At 37.9% G+C, this 23,231-nt stretch overlaps 1 protein-coding gene across 1 annotated transcript in view; it reads left to right on the forward strand.

Annotated features, from left to right (window-relative positions):
• The first annotated feature begins 417 nt into the window (after positions 1 to 417).
• LOC114335546 (G protein-coupled receptor kinase 1) overlaps positions 418 to 23,231 on the forward strand; it is a 972,615-nt gene continuing 949,801 nt past the window's right edge. The window contains exon 1 of the mRNA XM_050659707.1: positions 418 to 802. Coding sequence (XP_050515664.1) covers positions 690 to 802 — 113 coding nt within the window. The 5' untranslated portion in view covers positions 418 to 689. The remainder of the gene's footprint in view (positions 803 to 23,231) is intronic.

Below are 23,231 nucleotides of genomic sequence, written 5' to 3' on the forward strand. Positions count from 1 at the left end.
ATTATTTATTAGCAGAATAATAAGAAACAATGCTAATACATGTACATACATACATATTGATGCAAGAATCTTAAAAATAGGAGTACAAATAAAAAAGTTATAGATTGTCAAACTTAATTAAAAATTTTAGGTGGCGGAATTTTGAGCCGGTGAGTGTATATTCAAATAAAGTTCACTTTCTTTCATTGGATTTTCTTTTTGAAAAAAGTACCACTAAACGAATCACCCTTTATTATTTTAATGTAATAATAATTCTAATGACTGCCATTATTTTTGTCAAAAACGATCATGTACTGTCCTATTAAATAAAGGTAAAATAATTTAGGTTTTTAGTGTTGGCAGCTCGGATTTTCTGCACGTGTGCCGTGATAAAACAGCTGTTTAGTGTCTGACCGACGAAAATCGTCGAATAGCTTCGTCGGAAAGAGCGAGCTCTCGACCAAAAATCAGTCGGTGTTGAATTTTCGAGGAGTCTGTGTCGAACAAAACTCAAAATTCTTCATGATCCAGGGTCGGAACTCTAAAAATTCGATTGTGGAAGACTTGCATCTGACTTTGAGTCACTTATTATGTCATTTAATCCCCGTCTTAATATTGGAATGACCGGTAGTCGGGTGTGATTGTGGTGGTGAGAGTGAGGGTGGAATTATAATGTATATTTGAGCTGAAAAGTGAAGTGAAACTGCAAAATGGCGGACCTGGAAGCTGTATTAGCTGATGTCAGCTATCTTATGGCCATGGAAAAAAGCAAGTGCACCCCGGCTGCGAGGGCTAGTAAGAAGATTGTCCTGCCGGATCCCAGGTGAGTTTCCAGGGTCAATCACCCTTTTATTGACAGATGGTCATTCACTGCAAAAATCGCTCAATTACAAACTCACTTTGATTTAAAAATTGCACGATTAAGGCTCTATCAGTTTTGCTTTAAAATGTTTATATTAATTTAATAAGTAACGAGCACTGAAAGTAGGTGACTAAATGTTCCAGTAACCGGCACTATTATTGGGGTCATTCTCCAAAAGATGCGAAATACCTGTTTATTAAAACTTGTGTTCCAATTATAAATGTTTTTATGACAGTTATTACACATTTATATTTTTTATAATACAATGACTGCATAATGTTATTTCCACTGGGAAATTTTACACATATACCTATAACGATTAATACATAATTATTAGTTACTCATCGTGTACCTGTTTAGGAACATGGGAGCTCCACTAGGTTTTTTATGGCCTTGGGATACAAGTTTTGTTACCCTTTTGATGATTTATAATGTCATAACAGTTACTACAATAATATAAATTATATTCACGACAGCTTCAAAATATGATTAACACAAGATGCTATCAAATTAAATAAAGGTTTAATTCATTTTTTATCTATTCTGACGTTTACTAACGACTTTATTTCCTATTATGAAAAACCATGGAAAAACCATAGAGAAAACAGAAAACCATATTTACAGTTGAGTCCGCGAGTCTTTACCCGTGCGTCATTAATACTTGGAGAGATAAAACACGTACTTTTTATTTAGCATCATTCTCTTCCACGCATGAAATTAATGACAAACCAGCTGCCGTCTGTTATTAAGTAAAAACACATGTTATTTTTATGAACGATTTAGACTCAGCGCATTGAAAAGAGATAGGTACAAAGAAAGACGATTGGGGATGTCTTCACATATTTTAAGTACAATTTCTGACGTTTTGGTTTGTTTACTTTTGTGGCTGTCAGTTTGTTGAATTTTTTGCTGTTATTTTGTCGAATTTTTGCATTTTGAAGTTTTTTATAGTATACAAACAGTTGTTTTCACAACTAATTTTATATTGGAGTTAGAAATTTTGTAATAAGGTTATGTTATTTTACGATAAATTCTGACAACATACAAAGCTAACCTCATTGTTGACACAGTTGAATGCTTGTGTTTAAGGTTCCGCCAAAGTGAATAAAATAACAAAAAGAAAATATGTTATTGAATTACTTTATAAATTGTTTATTTATTTATTAATCAATGATAATAAAATAATTTATTAAGCTACTTCAAATGTAGCTGTAATTATGCACCAAAATTTTAAAGCAAAACTTAAATTTGACATTCTATTTATTTGATAACGTCAAATTTTATACTATAACCCGTGATCGGAATAATATCCACTTGCCGTTGCGTTTAGTAAATTTCCGACTTATTTCGTATGCTTTAAATGATGACGCACGGGTAAAGACTCGCGGACTCAACTGTAGACCAGGGCGCATCTGTAAGTAGCATTAATTTGGATGTTGAGAGGTGACTCATATTTTTTTGCAGAAATTGCTTGAAAATAACTCATATAATAATATTTGAGTTATCCTCCCACTCAAAAAAGTCCGGAACATTGTTTTAAAAATTAATGTCAAAAAATGAATGAAAAATTCGATTTTTTTATTCGTTTTTTGATTATCACTTTAAAAGTATTCATTCCCGACAAAAATTGCACTGACGTAAAAGTTGCGTAAAAAAAAGAATGTGTGTGTACTTTGTACGCACGTAAGAAGTTATAATTCTACTACATATTATGTGATTTTTAAGACAAGACCAAAAATTTAAAAAATAAAAGAATAAAACGCACACAAACACATTGAAAAATGCCACAAAGAAAAAATTATTTCTGAACGATAATAATTGTTGGCAAAAATTTTAAATACGCCTTTTCTGAAAAAAAAATTATATAACAAATATGCTTACAATCATAAAATGCATAAAAAAATAAAAAAAGAATGTGTGTGTACTTTGTACGCACGTAAGAAGACAAAGAAGATATTCTTCTATTATATAATAAGTAATTTAAACGAAGTAAATATACTTAAAAGGTTATTTGTACTTATTTTATTTAAAAATCAAACTAACTTTCTTATCTACCACTTTCAAAAGAGAAGAATATCTTCAAAAATTATATAATAATATACTTACAATCATAAAATCTATAAAAAAAATAAAAAAATAATAACTTGCTTGGGGCTCGAACCCACTTCACGTCTACCGCGCCGTACGAAAGCTGACGGCATTTCAAACTAGACCACATTCGCGTGTACGTCATGTGGGAATATACACAAACTAAACCTTTACACCATAAATTTATATGAATTTAATAAAATTATTAGTTTGATTTTTGTCGAAATAAAATACAACAAAATATAGAGTAAGAAAACAATATATAAGATGACGGTTTGTAGAAAGTTTGTTCGTAATCAGATTATGTAAATTAAAGCATTGCCTACTAATAGGTAACTACATTATTTTGTTTACATTTTCCAAATAGATAGGTATTGAAACTATTAGGTATTTCCAACTGAAACATTTAGAATTAGGTACCTGCGGCTTTTCAAAACTATTTAAAAAGTCACTATAATTATAAATTTGATTTCATTTGTGTCCACACATCAATAAAAACTAATATACAATATTTTTGTTTACCGATAATCTTCATATTGAACAATAATTATTGACAGATCATTTCAAAATTTCAACACCCAATCAGAATCCGTATAACCACTAATACCATACTGTCGGTGTGCGCATGCGCGGGGATCAGTCAAATTTTACCCTCAATCGATTCGCCGCTAAAGAAGAATATCTTCAAAAAATAAAAACTTGCATCGGGAATCGAACCCGTGAATTTCGAGGCGCTTTGATTCTTAATCGAAGCCTAGACTCACTCGTCCAATTCCACATTATATGTCATGTGGAAAAATAGGGTAACTGAACGTTTTACTGTTTGACAGTTGTTTTGAATATAATTAAATTATGTAGTTTAAATTTTGTGGAAGAAAATATTAAAATATAACAAAACAGTAAGAAAACAATATATTAGATGAAGATTGGTAGAACTTTTGTTGGTAATCAAATTAAGTAAGTATGTAAATCAAAGCATTACATACCTACTAGATAAATAAATCTACCCAAAAAATCATAATTTAAAAATAAAAATCGGACCTAATTTGGGATTTCTCTCTAAAATCCCCATTCTTGAGAAAATAAATGTATGTATTCCAACCTAATCCAAATGTATAATTACAATATGATTATAATAAAAACTACCTACCAAATTAGAATGAGTTTTCCTTGTCCAAAATAGTCCAAAAGTCCAAAAATATAGGTATATGAAAACTATTTAAAAAGGCAGTATAACTATTAACTAACTTTGTTTCTTTTCCCACAAATTTCAAAACGCAACAACCATAAATAATCAAACTACGTATAGCTGTGCCACAGCCGCCATATTGAATAATTTTTGACATGTCATTTGAACATCCAATCAGAACAAAGTTATAATGCGCATGCGCCGGGATCATAGGTTTTAACATATAAAAATTCACCCTCATATCGCCGGTAAAGAAGTATAACTTCAAAAATTTCCTACAATAAAGGATTAGTTAAAAATTTTAAAAATTGCCAGACTTGTTGCAAAATAGCAATACTTAATTGTGAAAAAACCATAAAAAAAACAAGTATTCGTATTTAACGTTTTTCAACCATTTATGCTACCCTTAGGACCTTCATACTTTACCCAGAAAAACTTTATGATATACGTAATAAATAGCCCAATAAATGACCGTTTTGGAGTGTAATTTCCAGGGGCAACTCCGAATTGCATGAAAATTTGGATTTAGGTTCTACTTACCCTCCACTTCAAAGTTGAATTTGTTCCGTTGGTTGCTTTTACTTGGGGGGTGACATTTACCCCTTCTCGGGGGGTGAAAAACGCGTGTTTAAAATAAGGCCGGAAATGGATAAATTGACTTATTTTAAGCACCTTTTGTTCTATAAAGTTTTTTACGTAAGCCAATACTTTTCGAGTTATTCGCGATTTAAAATTTTGATTTTTCGACAAAAAAACTACGTTTTCAGACCGTTTTTCCCAAATAACTCCAGAAGTAAATATTTTATCGAAAAAAATATATTTAGTAAAAGTGTAGCCTATGAAAAAATGAAAAAAATGGTGTACCAGTAAAATCTACAAATTGAGTAGAAGCAAAGTTGTAGCTCATGAAAAATACGTTCTTATTCGTCTAATTCCAAATCGAATAATTCAACGCGAAATCACCGAAGAAAGAAGCGTTTTTCGGGAAAACCTTATTAACATTTTTAAAGTATGGAAAAAAATCTTATTATTTGTTTTTTACAAAAGTTTACAGCATCAAAAATAAACGAGTTACACTGAAAAAAAAAAGTTGGCACCTTTTTTTGGTAAAAAAAATCGTGAAAACCTCCCTGTATTTAGCACCCTAAATGAAATTAATCGTTTGGCTTTACCATCTATTTTAACTGTATGTGTATTGTTTATATGATCTGTAAGTTTGATTGGTTTGAAGTGCTTATTTTTAAAAACATTTGGTTTTATAGAAAAAAAAATTTTTTCTAAAAATTTTTGAAAAATTTCATTTTTTCAAAATAACTTAAAAGTATCAGTGATAAGAAAAATCTTAAGAGCAAAAAAAATGTAGGTTTTGCTATTGTAAATATGCTAGTTTCATTTTGTTTCTCCGTATGACAAAAATTGGTTAAGATAAATGGCTGTTCAAAATTTGCATACACTCGTGATTAGTGACCCATTCAAGCTTTCTCAATTATAACCCTTTCAAAAATAAACACTTTAAACCAGTGAGACTGACAGATCATATAAAAAATAGATAGGTAAGTAAATTGTTTGTAAAGCGGTAACGATTAATTTCATTTGGGGAGCTAAAAACGGCGAGATTTTCATGATTTTTTACAAAAAAAAGAGGGCCATCTTTATTTTGAGCGTAACTCGCTTATTTTTAATGCTAAAACTTTTGTTAACAATTAAAACGAAGCTTTTTATAAACACTTTAAAAAAGTTGAAATGGGTTTTTTCCTGAAAAGTGCTTAATTTTTCGGTGATTTCACCTTGAAATATTCGATTTGGAATTAGACGAATAAGAACGTATTTTTCATGAGCTACAACTTTGTTTTTATTTGATTGATAGACTTTACTGATACACCATTTTTTTGGGTTTTTTATAAGCTACACTTTTGCTAAGGATATTTTTTTCGATAAAATATTTACTTTTTGAGTTATTTGCGAAAAACCGTCTGAAAACGTAGTTTTTTTGTCGAAAAATCAACATTTTTAATGGCAAATAACTCGAAAAGTATTGACTTAAGTAAAAAAACTCTATAGAACAAAAGTTGCTTAAAATCAGTCAATTTATCCATTTCCGGTTTTATCTTGAACGTATGTTTTTTCACCCCCGAGAAGGGGTGACTGTCACCCCCCAAGTAAAAGCAACCAACGGCACAATTTCAACTTCGAAGTGGAGGATAAGTAGAAGCTAAATCCAAATTTTCATGCAATTCGGAGTTGCCCCTGAAAATTACACGGTATCTCCGAATTTCCCGTTCATTTACTTGGGCTAAAAACAATACTGTAAATTTTATTAAGATAGGTTCAATAGATTATGCAAAATAAATTTTGAAAATAAAGCAGATAGCAAGTTGAAATTTTTTTACATTAGAAAAATACTGTATCTTTTAGTGGCAATTTGCAAAATTAAAATCGGTTAACTACCGCGGCGTCAGGAATTTTTTAAAATAAACATTAATTGGTGCTACGCGCAGGACAGCGGATACGTTTGCTCTGATTGGGCATTCCAATGACCTTGATAATCTACCGCGCTAGAGTGACATCTTGCGGGTGTCGGACTCTACGATTTTGTTGTTACAAAACTCTTAATTTTCAATTTGAAGTACTTATATTTAAAAATGAATAACCATTTTCGATTTCGTTGCAAAACGAAAATACAGCCGAACCATATTCCAGTCCAATCAGAGAGTGCTGCAAGCACCTCTACCGGTTTCGAAACTTATTAGTCTCTCATCAGGAGGCACATATGCTGCTCTCCCTGATCCAACCAAAACAAACCCCAGCGTGCAGTCCCGAATTGCAACGAACGAAATGGCATAGATGCCCTAGCGGCAACTGCTAGCAAAAGACTAAGTTTTCACTCTAATGGCATATAACATATCCCACCAGAATGAAAACAATGGGAACCTTCTCTGGTTACACCTCCGAGGCTTCTACAATTTGCAAGCCATACGGATGCTGAGACTAAGGAAGATGAGGGAATTCTACAATTTACAATTCACGTCACATCTGCTCAGCGCGGTAAAGTTCCAACGAGACTGGTTCCCTTCATACTCCACACAGAGTAAATGTAAATCAAAAATGAATAACCATTTTCGATTTCGTTGCAAAACGAAAATACAGCCGAACCATATTCCAGTCCAATCAGAGAGTGCTGCAAGCACCTCTACCGGTTTCGAAACTTATTAGTCTCTCATCAGGAGGCACATATGCTGCTCTCCCTGATCCAACCAAAACAAACCCCAGCGTGCAGTCCCGAATTGCAACGAACGAAATGGCATAGATGCCCTAGCGGCAACTGCTAGCAAAAGACTAAGTTTTCACTCTAATGGCATATAACATATCCCACCAGAATGAAAACAATGGGAACCTTCTCTGGTTACACCTCCGAGGCTTCTACAATTTGCAAGCCATACGGATGCTGAGACTAAGGAAGATGAGGGAATTCTACAATTTACAATTCACGTCACATCTGCTCAGCGCGGTAAAGTTCCAACGAGACTGGTTCCCTTCATACTCCACACAGAGTAAATGTAAATCAAAAATGAATAACCATTTTCGATTTCGTTGCAAAACGAAAATACAGCCGAACCATATTCCAGTCCAATCAGAGAGTGCTGCAAGCACCTCTACCGGTTTCGAAACTTATTAGTCTCTCATCAGGAGGCACATATGCTGCTCTCCCTGATCCAACCAAAACAAACCCCAGCGTGCAGTCCCGAATTGCAACGAACGAAATGGCATAGATGCCCTAGCGGCAACTGCTAGCAAAAGACTAAGTTTTCACTCTAATGGCATATAACATATCCCACCAGAATGAAAACAATGGGAACCTTCTCTGGTTACACCTCCGAGGCTTCTACAATTTGCAAGCCATACGGATGCTGAGACTAAGGAAGATGAGGGAATTCTACAATTTACAATTCACGTCACATCTGCTCAGCGCGGTAAAGTTCCAACGAGACTGGTTCCCTTCATACTCCACACAGAGTAAATGTAAATCAAAAATGAATAACCATTTTCGATTTCGTTGCAAAACGAAAATACAGCCGAACCATATTCCAGTCCAATCAGAGAGTGCTGCAAGCACCTCTACCGGTTTCGAAACTTATTAGTCTCTCATCAGGAGGCACATATGCTGCTCTCCCTGATCCAACCAAAACAAACCCCAGCGTGCAGTCCCGAATTGCAACGAACGAAATGGCATAGATGCCCTAGCGGCAACTGCTAGCAAAAGACTAAGTTTTCACTCTAATGGCATATAACATATCCCACCAGAATGAAAACAATGGGAACCTTCTCTGGTTACACCTCCGAGGCTTCTACAATTTGCAAGCCATACGGATGCTGAGACTAAGGAAGATGAGGGAATTCTACAATTTACAATTCACGTCACATCTGCTCAGCGCGGTAAAGTTCCAACGAGACTGGTTCCCTTCATACTCCACACAGAGTAAATGTAAATCAAAAATGAATAACCATTTTCGATTTCGTTGCAAAACGAAAATACAGCCGAACCATATTCCAGTCCAATCAGAGAGTGCTGCAAGCACCTCTACCGGTTTCGAAACTTATTAGTCTCTCATCAGGAGGCACATATGCTGCTCTCCCTGATCCAACCAAAACAAACCCCAGCGTGCAGTCCCGAATTGCAACGAACGAAATGGCATAGATGCCCTAGCGGCAACTGCTAGCAAAAGACTAAGTTTTCACTCTAATGGCATATAACATATCCCACCAGAATGAAAACAATGGGAACCTTCTCTGGTTACACCTCCGAGGCTTCTACAATTTGCAAGCCATACGGATGCTGAGACTAAGGAAGATGAGGGAATTCTACAATTTACAATTCACGTCACATCTGCTCAGCGCGGTAAAGTTCCAACGAGACTGGTTCCCTTCATACTCCACACAGAGTAAATGTAAATCAAAAATGAATAACCATTTTCGATTTCGTTGCAAAACGAAAATACAGCCGAACCATATTCCAGTCCAATCAGAGAGTGCTGCAAGCACCTCTACCGGTTTCGAAACTTATTAGTCTCTCATCAGGAGGCACATATGCTGCTCTCCCTGATCCAACCAAAACAAACCCCAGCGTGCAGTCCCGAATTGCAACGAACGAAATGGCATAGATGCCCTAGCGGCAACTGCTAGCAAAAGACTAAGTTTTCACTCTAATGGCATATAACATATCCCACCAGAATGAAAACAATGGGAACCTTCTCTGGTTACACCTCCGAGGCTTCTACAATTTGCAAGCCATACGGATGCTGAGACTAAGGAAGATGAGGGAATTCTACAATTTACAATTCACGTCACATCTGCTCAGCGCGGTAAAGTTCCAACGAGACTGGTTCCCTTCATACTCCACACAGAGTAAATGTAAATCAAAAATGAATAACCATTTTCGATTTCGTTGCAAAACGAAAATACAGCCGAACCATATTCCAGTCCAATCAGAGAGTGCTGCAAGCACCTCTACCGGTTTCGAAACTTATTAGTCTCTCATCAGGAGGCACATATGCTGCTCTCCCTGATCCAACCAAAACAAACCCCAGCGTGCAGTCCCGAATTGCAACGAACGAAATGGCATAGATGCCCTAGCGGCAACTGCTAGCAAAAGACTAAGTTTTCACTCTAATGGCATATAACATATCCCACCAGAATGAAAACAATGGGAACCTTCTCTGGTTACACCTCCGAGGCTTCTACAATTTGCAAGCCATACGGATGCTGAGACTAAGGAAGATGAGGGAATTCTACAATTTACAATTCACGTCACATCTGCTCAGCGCGGTAAAGTTCCAACGAGACTGGTTCCCTTCATACTCCACACAGAGTAAATGTAAATCAAAAATGAATAACCATTTTCGATTTCGTTGCAAAACGAAAATACAGCCGAACCATATTCCAGTCCAATCAGAGAGTGCTGCAAGCACCTCTACCGGTTTCGAAACTTATTAGTCTCTCATCAGGAGGCACATATGCTGCTCTCCCTGATCCAACCAAAACAAACCCCAGCGTGCAGTCCCGAATTGCAACGAACGAAATGGCATAGATGCCCTAGCGGCAACTGCTAGCAAAAGACTAAGTTTTCACTCTAATGGCATATAACATATCCCACCAGAATGAAAACAATGGGAACCTTCTCTGGTTACACCTCCGAGGCTTCTACAATTTGCAAGCCATACGGATGCTGAGACTAAGGAAGATGAGGGAATTCTACAATTTACAATTCACGTCACATCTGCTCAGCGCGGTAAAGTTCCAACGAGACTGGTTCCCTTCATACTCCACACAGAGTAAATGTAAATCAAAAATGAATAACCATTTTCGATTTCGTTGCAAAACGAAAATACAGCCGAACCATATTCCAGTCCAATCAGAGAGTGCTGCAAGCACCTCTACCGGTTTCGAAACTTATTAGTCTCTCATCAGGAGGCACATATGCTGCTCTCCCTGATCCAACCAAAACAAACCCCAGCGTGCAGTCCCGAATTGCAACGAACGAAATGGCATAGATGCCCTAGCGGCAACTGCTAGCAAAAGACTAAGTTTTCACTCTAATGGCATATAACATATCCCACCAGAATGAAAACAATGGGAACCTTCTCTGGTTACACCTCCGAGGCTTCTACAATTTGCAAGCCATACGGATGCTGAGACTAAGGAAGATGAGGGAATTCTACAATTTACAATTCACGTCACATCTGCTCAGCGCGGTAAAGTTCCAACGAGACTGGTTCCCTTCATACTCCACACAGAGTAAATGTAAATCAAAAATGAATAACCATTTTCGATTTCGTTGCAAAACGAAAATACAGCCGAACCATATTCCAGTCCAATCAGAGAGTGCTGCAAGCACCTCTACCGGTTTCGAAACTTATTAGTCTCTCATCAGGAGGCACATATGCTGCTCTCCCTGATCCAACCAAAACAAACCCCAGCGTGCAGTCCCGAATTGCAACGAACGAAATGGCATAGATGCCCTAGCGGCAACTGCTAGCAAAAGACTAAGTTTTCACTCTAATGGCATATAACATATCCCACCAGAATGAAAACAATGGGAACCTTCTCTGGTTACACCTCCGAGGCTTCTACAATTTGCAAGCCATACGGATGCTGAGACTAAGGAAGATGAGGGAATTCTACAATTTACAATTCACGTCACATCTGCTCAGCGCGGTAAAGTTCCAACGAGACTGGTTCCCTTCATACTCCACACAGAGTAAATGTAAATCAAAAATGAATAACCATTTTCGATTTCGTTGCAAAACGAAAATACAGCCGAACCATATTCCAGTCCAATCAGAGAGTGCTGCAAGCACCTCTACCGGTTTCGAAACTTATTAGTCTCTCATCAGGAGGCACATATGCTGCTCTCCCTGATCCAACCAAAACAAACCCCAGCGTGCAGTCCCGAATTGCAACGAACGAAATGGCATAGATGCCCTAGCGGCAACTGCTAGCAAAAGACTAAGTTTTCACTCTAATGGCATATAACATATCCCACCAGAATGAAAACAATGGGAACCTTCTCTGGTTACACCTCCGAGGCTTCTACAATTTGCAAGCCATACGGATGCTGAGACTAAGGAAGATGAGGGAATTCTACAATTTACAATTCACGTCACATCTGCTCAGCGCGGTAAAGTTCCAACGAGACTGGTTCCCTTCATACTCCACACAGAGTAAATGTAAATCAAAAATGAATAACCATTTTCGATTTCGTTGCAAAACGAAAATACAGCCGAACCATATTCCAGTCCAATCAGAGAGTGCTGCAAGCACCTCTACCGGTTTCGAAACTTATTAGTCTCTCATCAGGAGGCACATATGCTGCTCTCCCTGATCCAACCAAAACAAACCCCAGCGTGCAGTCCCGAATTGCAACGAACGAAATGGCATAGATGCCCTAGCGGCAACTGCTAGCAAAAGACTAAGTTTTCACTCTAATGGCATATAACATATCCCACCAGAATGAAAACAATGGGAACCTTCTCTGGTTACACCTCCGAGGCTTCTACAATTTGCAAGCCATACGGATGCTGAGACTAAGGAAGATGAGGGAATTCTACAATTTACAATTCACGTCACATCTGCTCAGCGCGGTAAAGTTCCAACGAGACTGGTTCCCTTCATACTCCACACAGAGTAAATGTAAATCAAAAATGAATAACCATTTTCGATTTCGTTGCAAAACGAAAATACAGCCGAACCATATTCCAGTCCAATCAGAGAGTGCTGCAAGCACCTCTACCGGTTTCGAAACTTATTAGTCTCTCATCAGGAGGCACATATGCTGCTCTCCCTGATCCAACCAAAACAAACCCCAGCGTGCAGTCCCGAATTGCAACGAACGAAATGGCATAGATGCCCTAGCGGCAACTGCTAGCAAAAGACTAAGTTTTCACTCTAATGGCATATAACATATCCCACCAGAATGAAAACAATGGGAACCTTCTCTGGTTACACCTCCGAGGCTTCTACAATTTGCAAGCCATACGGATGCTGAGACTAAGGAAGATGAGGGAATTCTACAATTTACAATTCACGTCACATCTGCTCAGCGCGGTAAAGTTCCAACGAGACTGGTTCCCTTCATACTCCACACAGAGTAAATGTAAATCAAAAATGAATAACCATTTTCGATTTCGTTGCAAAACGAAAATACAGCCGAACCATATTCCAGTCCAATCAGAGAGTGCTGCAAGCACCTCTACCGGTTTCGAAACTTATTAGTCTCTCATCAGGAGGCACATATGCTGCTCTCCCTGATCCATGGATCAGGGAGAGCAGCATATGTGCCTCCTGATGAGAGACTAATAAGTTTCGAAACCGGTAGAGGTGCTTGCAGCACTCTCTGATTGGACTGGAATATGGTTCGGCTGTATTTTCGTTTTGCAACGAAATCGAAAATGGTTATTCATTTTTGATTTACATTTACTCTGTGTGGAGTATGAAGGGAACCAGTCTCGTTGGAACTTTACCGCGCTGAGCAGATGTGACGTGAATTGTAAATTGTAGAATTCCCTCATCTTCCTTAGTCTCAGCATCCGTATGGCTTGCAAATTGTAGAAGCCTCGGAGGTGTAACCAGAGAAGGTTCCCATTGTTTTCATTCTGGTGGGATATGTTATATGCCATTAGAGTGAAAACTTAGTCTTTTGCTAGCAGTTGCCGCTAGGGCATCTATGCCATTTCGTTCGTTGCAATTCGGGACTGCACGCTGGGGTTTGTTTTGGTTGGATCAGGGAGAGCAGCATATGTGCCTCCTGATGAGAGACTAATAAGTTTCGAAACCGGTAGAGGTGCTTGCAGCACTCTCTGATTGGACTGGAATATGGTTCGGCTGTATTTTCGTTTTGCAACGAAATCGAAAATGGTTATTCATTTTTGATTTACATTTACTCTGTGTGGAGTATGAAGGGAACCAGTCTCGTTGGAACTTTACCGCGCTGAGCAGATGTGACGTGAATTGTAAATTGTAGAATTCCCTCATCTTCCTTAGTCTCAGCATCCGTATGGCTTGCAAATTGTAGAAGCCTCGGAGGTGTAACCAGAGAAGGTTCCCATTGTTTTCATTCTGGTGGGATATGTTATATGCCATTAGAGTGAAAACTTAGTCTTTTGCTAGCAGTTGCCGCTAGGGCATCTATGCCATTTCGTTCGTTGCAATTCGGGACTGCACGCTGGGGTTTGTTTTGGTTGGATCAGGGAGAGCAGCATATGTGCCTCCTGATGAGAGACTAATAAGTTTCGAAACCGGTAGAGGTGCTTGCAGCACTCTCTGATTGGACTGGAATATGGTTCGGCTGTATTTTCGTTTTGCAACGAAATCGAAAATGGTTATTCATTTTTGATTTACATTTACTCTGTGTGGAGTATGAAGGGAACCAGTCTCGTTGGAACTTTACCGCGCTGAGCAGATGTGACGTGAATTGTAAATTGTAGAATTCCCTCATCTTCCTTAGTCTCAGCATCCGTATGGCTTGCAAATTGTAGAAGCCTCGGAGGTGTAACCAGAGAAGGTTCCCATTGTTTTCATTCTGGTGGGATATGTTATATGCCATTAGAGTGAAAACTTAGTCTTTTGCTAGCAGTTGCCGCTAGGGCATCTATGCCATTTCGTTCGTTGCAATTCGGGACTGCACGCTGGGGTTTGTTTTGGTTGGATCAGGGAGAGCAGCATATGTGCCTCCTGATGAGAGACTAATAAGTTTCGAAACCGGTAGAGGTGCTTGCAGCACTCTCTGATTGGACTGGAATATGGTTCGGCTGTATTTTCGTTTTGCAACGAAATCGAAAATGGTTATTCATTTTTGATTTACATTTACTCTGTGTGGAGTATGAAGGGAACCAGTCTCGTTGGAACTTTACCGCGCTGAGCAGATGTGACGTGAATTGTAAATTGTAGAATTCCCTCATCTTCCTTAGTCTCAGCATCCGTATGGCTTGCAAATTGTAGAAGCCTCGGAGGTGTAACCAGAGAAGGTTCCCATTGTTTTCATTCTGGTGGGATATGTTATATGCCATTAGAGTGAAAACTTAGTCTTTTGCTAGCAGTTGCCGCTAGGGCATCTATGCCATTTCGTTCGTTGCAATTCGGGACTGCACGCTGGGGTTTGTTTTGGTTGGATCAGGGAGAGCAGCATATGTGCCTCCTGATGAGAGACTAATAAGTTTCGAAACCGGTAGAGGTGCTTGCAGCACTCTCTGATTGGACTGGAATATGGTTCGGCTGTATTTTCGTTTTGCAACGAAATCGAAAATGGTTATTCATTTTTGATTTACATTTACTCTGTGTGGAGTATGAAGGGAACCAGTCTCGTTGGAACTTTACCGCGCTGAGCAGATGTGACGTGAATTGTAAATTGTAGAATTCCCTCATCTTCCTTAGTCTCAGCATCCGTATGGCTTGCAAATTGTAGAAGCCTCGGAGGTGTAACCAGAGAAGGTTCCCATTGTTTTCATTCTGGTGGGATATGTTATATGCCATTAGAGTGAAAACTTAGTCTTTTGCTAGCAGTTGCCGCTAGGGCATCTATGCCATTTCGTTCGTTGCAATTCGGGACTGCACGCTGGGGTTTGTTTTGGTTGGATCAGGGAGAGCAGCATATGTGCCTCCTGATGAGAGACTAATAAGTTTCGAAACCGGTAGAGGTGCTTGCAGCACTCTCTGATTGGACTGGAATATGGTTCGGCTGTATTTTCGTTTTGCAACGAAATCGAAAATGGTTATTCATTTTTGATTTACATTTACTCTGTGTGGAGTATGAAGGGAACCAGTCTCGTTGGAACTTTACCGCGCTGAGCAGATGTGACGTGAATTGTAAATTGTAGAATTCCCTCATCTTCCTTAGTCTCAGCATCCGTATGGCTTGCAAATTGTAGAAGCCTCGGAGGTGTAACCAGAGAAGGTTCCCATTGTTTTCATTCTGGTGGGATATGTTATATGCCATTAGAGTGAAAACTTAGTCTTTTGCTAGCAGTTGCCGCTAGGGCATCTATGCCATTTCGTTCGTTGCAATTCGGGACTGCACGCTGGGGTTTGTTTTGGTTGGATCAGGGAGAGCAGCATATGTGCCTCCTGATGAGAGACTAATAAGTTTCGAAACCGGTAGAGGTGCTTGCAGCACTCTCTGATTGGACTGGAATATGGTTCGGCTGTATTTTCGTTTTGCAACGAAATCGAAAATGGTTATTCATTTTTGATTTACATTTACTCTGTGTGGAGTATGAAGGGAACCAGTCTCGTTGGAACTTTACCGCGCTGAGCAGATGTGACGTGAATTGTAAATTGTAGAATTCCCTCATCTTCCTTAGTCTCAGCATCCGTATGGCTTGCAAATTGTAGAAGCCTCGGAGGTGTAACCAGAGAAGGTTCCCATTGTTTTCATTCTGGTGGGATATGTTATATGCCATTAGAGTGAAAACTTAGTCTTTTGCTAGCAGTTGCCGCTAGGGCATCTATGCCATTTCGTTCGTTGCAATTCGGGACTGCACGCTGGGGTTTGTTTTGGTTGGATCAGGGAGAGCAGCATATGTGCCTCCTGATGAGAGACTAATAAGTTTCGAAACCGGTAGAGGTGCTTGCAGCACTCTCTGATTGGACTGGAATATGGTTCGGCTGTATTTTCGTTTTGCAACGAAATCGAAAATGGTTATTCATTTTTGATTTACATTTACTCTGTGTGGAGTATGAAGGGAACCAGTCTCGTTGGAACTTTACCGCGCTGAGCAGATGTGACGTGAATTGTAAATTGTAGAATTCCCTCATCTTCCTTAGTCTCAGCATCCGTATGGCTTGCAAATTGTAGAAGCCTCGGAGGTGTAACCAGAGAAGGTTCCCATTGTTTTCATTCTGGTGGGATATGTTATATGCCATTAGAGTGAAAACTTAGTCTTTTGCTAGCAGTTGCCGCTAGGGCATCTATGCCATTTCGTTCGTTGCAATTCGGGACTGCACGCTGGGGTTTGTTTTGGTTGGATCAGGGAGAGCAGCATATGTGCCTCCTGATGAGAGACTAATAAGTTTCGAAACCGGTAGAGGTGCTTGCAGCACTCTCTGATTGGACTGGAATATGGTTCGGCTGTATTTTCGTTTTGCAACGAAATCGAAAATGGTTATTCATTTTTGATTTACATTTACTCTGTGTGGAGTATGAAGGGAACCAGTCTCGTTGGAACTTTACCGCGCTGAGCAGATGTGACGTGAATTGTAAATTGTAGAATTCCCTCATCTTCCTTAGTCTCAGCATCCGTATGGCTTGCAAATTGTAGAAGCCTCGGAGGTGTAACCAGAGAAGGTTCCCATTGTTTTCATTCTGGTGGGATATGTTATATGCCATTAGAGTGAAAACTTAGTCTTTTGCTAGCAGTTGCCGCTAGGGCATCTATGCCATTTCGTTCGTTGCAATTCGGGACTGCACGCTGGGGTTTGTTTTGGTTGGATCAGGGAGAGCAGCATATGTGCCTCCTGATGAGAGACTAATAAGTTTCGAAACCGGTAGAGGTGCTTGCAGCACTCTCTGATTGGACTGGAATATGGTTCGGCTGTATTTTCGTTTTGCAACGAAATCGAAAATGGTTATTCATTTTTGATTTACATTTACTCTGTGTGGAGTATGAAGGGAACCAGTCTCGTTGGAACTTTACCGCGCTGAGCAGATGTGACGTGAATTGTAAATTGTAGAATTCCCTCATCTTCCTTAGTCTCAGCATCCGTATGGCTTGCAAATTGTAGAAGCCTCGGAGGTGTAACCAGAGAAGGTTCCCATTGTTTTCATTCTGGTGGGATATGTTATATGCCATTAGAGTGAAAACTTAGTCTTTTGCTAGCAGTTGCCGCTAGGGCATCTATGCCATTTCGTTCGTTGCAATTCGGGACTGCACGCTGGGGTTTGTTTTGGTTGGATCAGGGAGAGCAGCATATGTGCCTCCTGATGAGAGACTAATAAGTTTCGAAACCGGTAGAGGTGCTTGCAGCACTCTCTGATTGGACTGGAATATGGTTCGGCTGTATTTTCGTTTTGCAACGAAATCGAAAATGGTTATTCATTTTTGATTTACATTTACTCTGTGTGGAGTATGAAGGGAACCAGTCTCGTTGGAACTTTACCGCGCTGAGCAGATGTGACGTGAATTGTAAATTGTAGAATTCCCTCATCTTCCTTAGTCTCAGCATCCGTATGGCTTGCAAATTGTAGAAGCCTCGGAGGTGTAACCAGAGAAGGTTCCCATTGTTTTCATTCTGGTGGGATATGTTATATGCCATTAGAGTGAAAACTTAGTCTTTTGCTAGCAGTTGCCGCTAGGGCATCTATGCCATTTCGTTCGTTGCAATTCGGGACTGCACGCTGGGGTTTGTTTTGGTTGGATCAGGGAGAGCAGCATATGTGCCTCCTGATGAGAGACTAATAAGTTTCGAAACCGGTAGAGGTGCTTGCAGCACTCTCTGATTGGACTGGAATATGGTTCGGCTGTATTTTCGTTTTGCAACGAAATCGAAAATGGTTATTCATTTTTGATTTACATTTACTCTGTGTGGAGTATGAAGGGAACCAGTCTCGTTGGAACTTTACCGCGCTGAGCAGATGTGACGTGAATTGTAAATTGTAGAATTCCCTCATCTTCCTTAGTCTCAGCATCCGTATGGCTTGCAAATTGTAGAAGCCTCGGAGGTGTAACCAGAGAAGGTTCCCATTGTTTTCATTCTGGTGGGATATGTTATATGCCATTAGAGTGAAAACTTAGTCTTTTACTTATATTTAATTAAAAAAGATTGTCGATCTCTTGTCCGCACACCTCTTAGGGAAAATATAATGTCACTCAAACTCAATAAAACTTATACGGATAGATTCGTTTTAAAGTAACGGTCAAATCTTATCATTGCGCCAACTCTTAATTACGTATAATTACGGCGCAAATTGCAATTAAAGTTTATCGAAATCGCATTTTTTGAGTCAGTAAAAGTGTCAGTTACCATCGCTATTGCTCTGGGTGCTATTCAAAAGAGCTTAAAACCCCCGCTGGGCCTAAGCGGATTAGTGAAACTAATCCGCTGATTTATGGAGTACCGACAATTTGGGTGTTTTAAAATATTTTTTCTCTCTGTAACTTATGCACGTACCCATTTGATTTCAGATTTATTTATATCAATTTCTGCTCTTATTATTGAAAATATAGAGTTGGCGCAATGATAAGATTTGACCGTTAATTTAAAACGAATCTATTCTTATAAATTTTATTGAATTTGAGTGACATTATATTTTCCATAAGATGTGTGCGATGTCCTTTACAGCCGCGTTTCGTAAGTCCGACAACGTAAATATGTTAATGACACGGGACGCGGAAACCCGTCCAACTTGCACTCTGAAATTTTTCAGAAAGTGGTAGGCTCGCTCAAACGAAGCAGTTAAGACCATTTTTAAGACTTTTGTAATCATCTTTCAAAAAGGACGATGTAAGTACTGTGGACTATTAGTAGTTTTGAAGACGTCTTTTAAGGCTAGGTTAAAAAGCTTTGGCGATATTACGACTCCTTGTCTATCTCTTCTGTTAATGGATATGTGATTTGCATTTTCGTCAGGTGTAGGTACTATTAAAGTTGCGTTTTCATATACATACAGGGGTATATATATATATATAACTTAGTTAACCAATTTGCATACCAAAAAAAAAGCTACAGTCCGTCTAATTTACTTACTGTTGCACGTCATTATTTACGTTAGAGATCTAAGTTGACATTGTTGCCCAATTACAAAAAATTCTTGAATTTATTTTAAATCAAATACATCACACAATTTTTGCGGAAGTGGATTATACAACAAAACAAATTAATATTCAATGTAAATAAATAAAAACTTTAGAAATAGAAAACAAGAATTAAGTTATAATCTTAGTTAAAGTACATAATAAAAACAGTAAATATAATGAAACAAATACTTATAGTAAAGAATATAAACAAATATGAAGTGTCATCACCGCAACTGTCAAATAAATGTTACCAATTTATGCCAAAATATCACCTTCGTTCGATTATAGTTACAGTGTATTCCGAACAAATGTGCTTCATAAAAACACTGTATAATCCATTTATAATACAAATTAAATGAAACATATTATTGTGTATTTCTTTAAGTTAACATTAATAGAAATAAAATAAAAAGGAAAAGATTCCTCTCATTGGCTGTATACCATAATAAAAAACTTACTAATGAAGTAAAAGCCTCACGTGTAGGTAGATGGTATATAATTTATTAAAATTTTTTTCTAAAATGATCCAAAATGGATAAAATCACACAAACTTTTTCGGACCAATCAGTCCATCATCAGGTGGGAGAAACTTTAGATCCAAAGCAGTTGAAACTTGTGACATCGACTTATTGTCGACATTTTTGTAGCCGAAATGGCATAATTATTATAATATTAAGGTCTTTTGACCTAAATATGTAGCTAGTTCCAACTGCTTTGGATCTAAAGTTTCTACCACCTGATGATGGACTGATTGGTCCGAAAACGTTTGTGTGATTTTATCCATTTCGGATCATTTTAGAAAAATTTTTTAATAAATTATATACCATCTACCTACACGTGAGGCTTTTACTTCATTAGTAAGATTAATAGAAATGTTCAAATATTATTTCTAGGCGTATATAATAAAATATGTCTAGTGGCTGTAATTCCAGTTTATACGGCAAAATGATTCTAAAAAAGAACACACCTACCGCCTAAATATTTTGTGTTGGTATTATGTGACGTCTCGGGCTATGACGCGGATGACTTGCAACGGTAAGTAAATTAGATGGAGATATAGAAAACTAATTTATTACTTTGATAATTATTTATATACAAAAGTAATTATGGTTTTAAAGTTACTGTTTGTCTTTAAACTACAAACCACCTTCCTCAATGCAGCTATGGAGCTATGACACCGCTTATTATTTACACTTTTGCTGGTTTTCTCAAAGAATAATCGGTTGTTGCGGATTGCATCGAATTCCTCTTGAATTCTTGTTTTCAAATGTTCAATATCACGTAATGCGGCGGCGAACATTTTGTTTTTGAGTACACCCACAGAATAAAATCGCATGGCGTTAGGTCGGGTGATCGTGATGGCCACTCAATTCTTCCTCTTCTTTCTATCCACATGCCAAACTCGTCATTCAGGTATTCGCGAATTGCAAGTCCCAAGTGCGGCGGAGCGTCGTCTTATTGAAAATAGCGAATATGTACCTAATTTTGTGCATGTGTGCAGTGATAAAACAGCTGTTTAGTGTCTGCTCGACGAAAATCGTCGAAATGAGCGAGCTCTCCACCAAAAATCAGTTGGTGTTGAATTTTCGAGAAGTCTCTGTCGAACAAAACTCAAAGTTCTTGATCAAAACTCAGTGATCCAGGGTCAGAACTCTAAAAATTCGATTGTAAAAGACTTGCATCTGACTTTGAGTCACTTATTATGTCATTCAATCCCCGTCTTAATATTGGAATGACCGGTAGTCGGGTGTGATTGTGGTGGTGAGAGTGAGGGTGGAATTATAATGTATATTTGAGCTGAAAAGTGAAGTGAAACTGCAAAATGGCGGACCTGGAAGATGTATTAGCTGATGTCAGCTATCTTATGGCCATGGAAAAAAGCAAGTGCACCCCGGCTGCGAGGGCTAGTAAGAAGATTGTCCTGTCGGATACCAGGTGAGTTTCCAGGGTCAATCACCCTTTTATTGACAGATGGTCATTCACTGCAAAAATCGCTCAATTACAAACTCACTTTGATTTAAAAATTGCACGATTAAGGCTCTATCAGTTTTGCGTTAAAATGTTTTTTATAATTTAATCAGTAACGAGCCTTGAAAGTAGGTGACTAAATGTTCCAGTTACCGGCACTTTTGGGGTCATTCTCCAAAAGATGCGAATACTACCTGTTTATTAAAATTTGTGTACCAATTATAAATGTTTTTATCGCAGTTATTACACATTTATATTTTTTATAATACAATGAACTCATACGTTATTTCCACTGGGAAATTTTATAACAATTAATACATAATTAGTTACTCATCGTGTACCTGTTCAGGAACATGGGAGCTCCACTAGGTTTTTTATGACCTTGGGATACAAGTTTTGTTACCCTTTTGATGATTTATAATGTCATAACAGTTATTACATTATACTACAATAATATACTTAAATATTATGTTCACAACAGCTTCAAAACACGAGATGCTATCAAATTAAATAAAGGTTTAATTCATTTTTTTTTATCTATTCTGACGTTTACTAACGACTTTATTTCCTATTATGAAAAAGAAAAAACCTTCGAGAAAAGCATATTTAGACCAGGGCGCATCTGTAAAAATATTGGTACATTTGGATGTTGAAAGGTGACTAATATTTTTTTGCAGAAATGTTGTCATTTCCATTCTACTCTTCTGTTTCTTACGCAGTCTTTGGTGTTCTCCACCTTACATCTCCGCCTTATATCTGTACTTCTGCCTCTTTCCCTTAGTTTCTTACCATCGATTTTTGTAATGGTTTTCATCTCTGCCGTTTCTAACAATCTTTTTGTTCTCTTTGTGTCAGGTCGTGTTTCTTCCGCGATGTCAGTATTGGTCTGATGACTGTTTTGTAAATTCTGCCTTTCATTTCTTTTCTGATACCTATTTTTATTTCTCCATATTGTGTCATTAAGACAACCTGCGTCTTTGTTTGCGCTATTCACTTGATCTTCCACTTTTATTTCGAGCTTTCCGTAGCTAGATAGTGCGATTTTATTTTATTTTATTTTATTTTATTTATCAACCGGCAAGCCCAATTACAATTAATGTTAAACTATAAATTCATAACAGTAACTACATGTATATCTACGGTTACAATACAAAAAGTTAATCTGTATTATTATACAATACAATACAATACAAAAAATTATCTATTACTCAAGCCAAGAGTGCACAAAACCTGACGCAAGAATGAGCCGAAGATTGCAAAGAAATCTATGTTATCATATTGATTGGCTAGTCTGGCAGTTCTTAAAATGAAGTTGTTAAATCCATAGTAAGTGCGATGTATAGGGTAATGGAAACTCTATAGATCTGGTAGGTCTAGAATGAAAATGTATATTAATTTTATTGAGCAAAGAAGAAGCAGCAGCTCTACCATGCAGATTGTAAAAAGTAATAAGATCTCTCTTCTTATGACGCATAGAAATGGGTGGCATATTTAATGTAGCAAGTAAATCTGCATCATTGTAGTTGTCCAAGATGTTTAATTTGAAAGCAATCTGTTTAAGGAATTTATGCTCAACACGACACAAGGTCTCAATATGCACACCATAAAAAGGTGACCATACACAGGACGCATACTCAAAATGGGGACGGACAAGAGAGCAATAAACGGTTTTAGTGATGCCTAAATATTTAAACTCCATCACTTGTTCTATTATCTGATGCACGAGGAATCCAGGTTTCTGTACCCTATAGAAGTACAATATTGAGAATACAAGTGCAGCTATCATGGCCTTGTCGTAAGTAAAATATAGAAAAAAAAAAATAAAATGAACCTGCTTCAAAGAGATTACGTTTGACATTAT

This window comes from Diabrotica virgifera, chromosome 8 (assembly GCF_917563875.1).
Source record: "Diabrotica virgifera virgifera chromosome 8, PGI_DIABVI_V3a".
NCBI lineage: Eukaryota > Metazoa > Arthropoda > Insecta > Coleoptera > Chrysomelidae > Diabrotica > Diabrotica virgifera.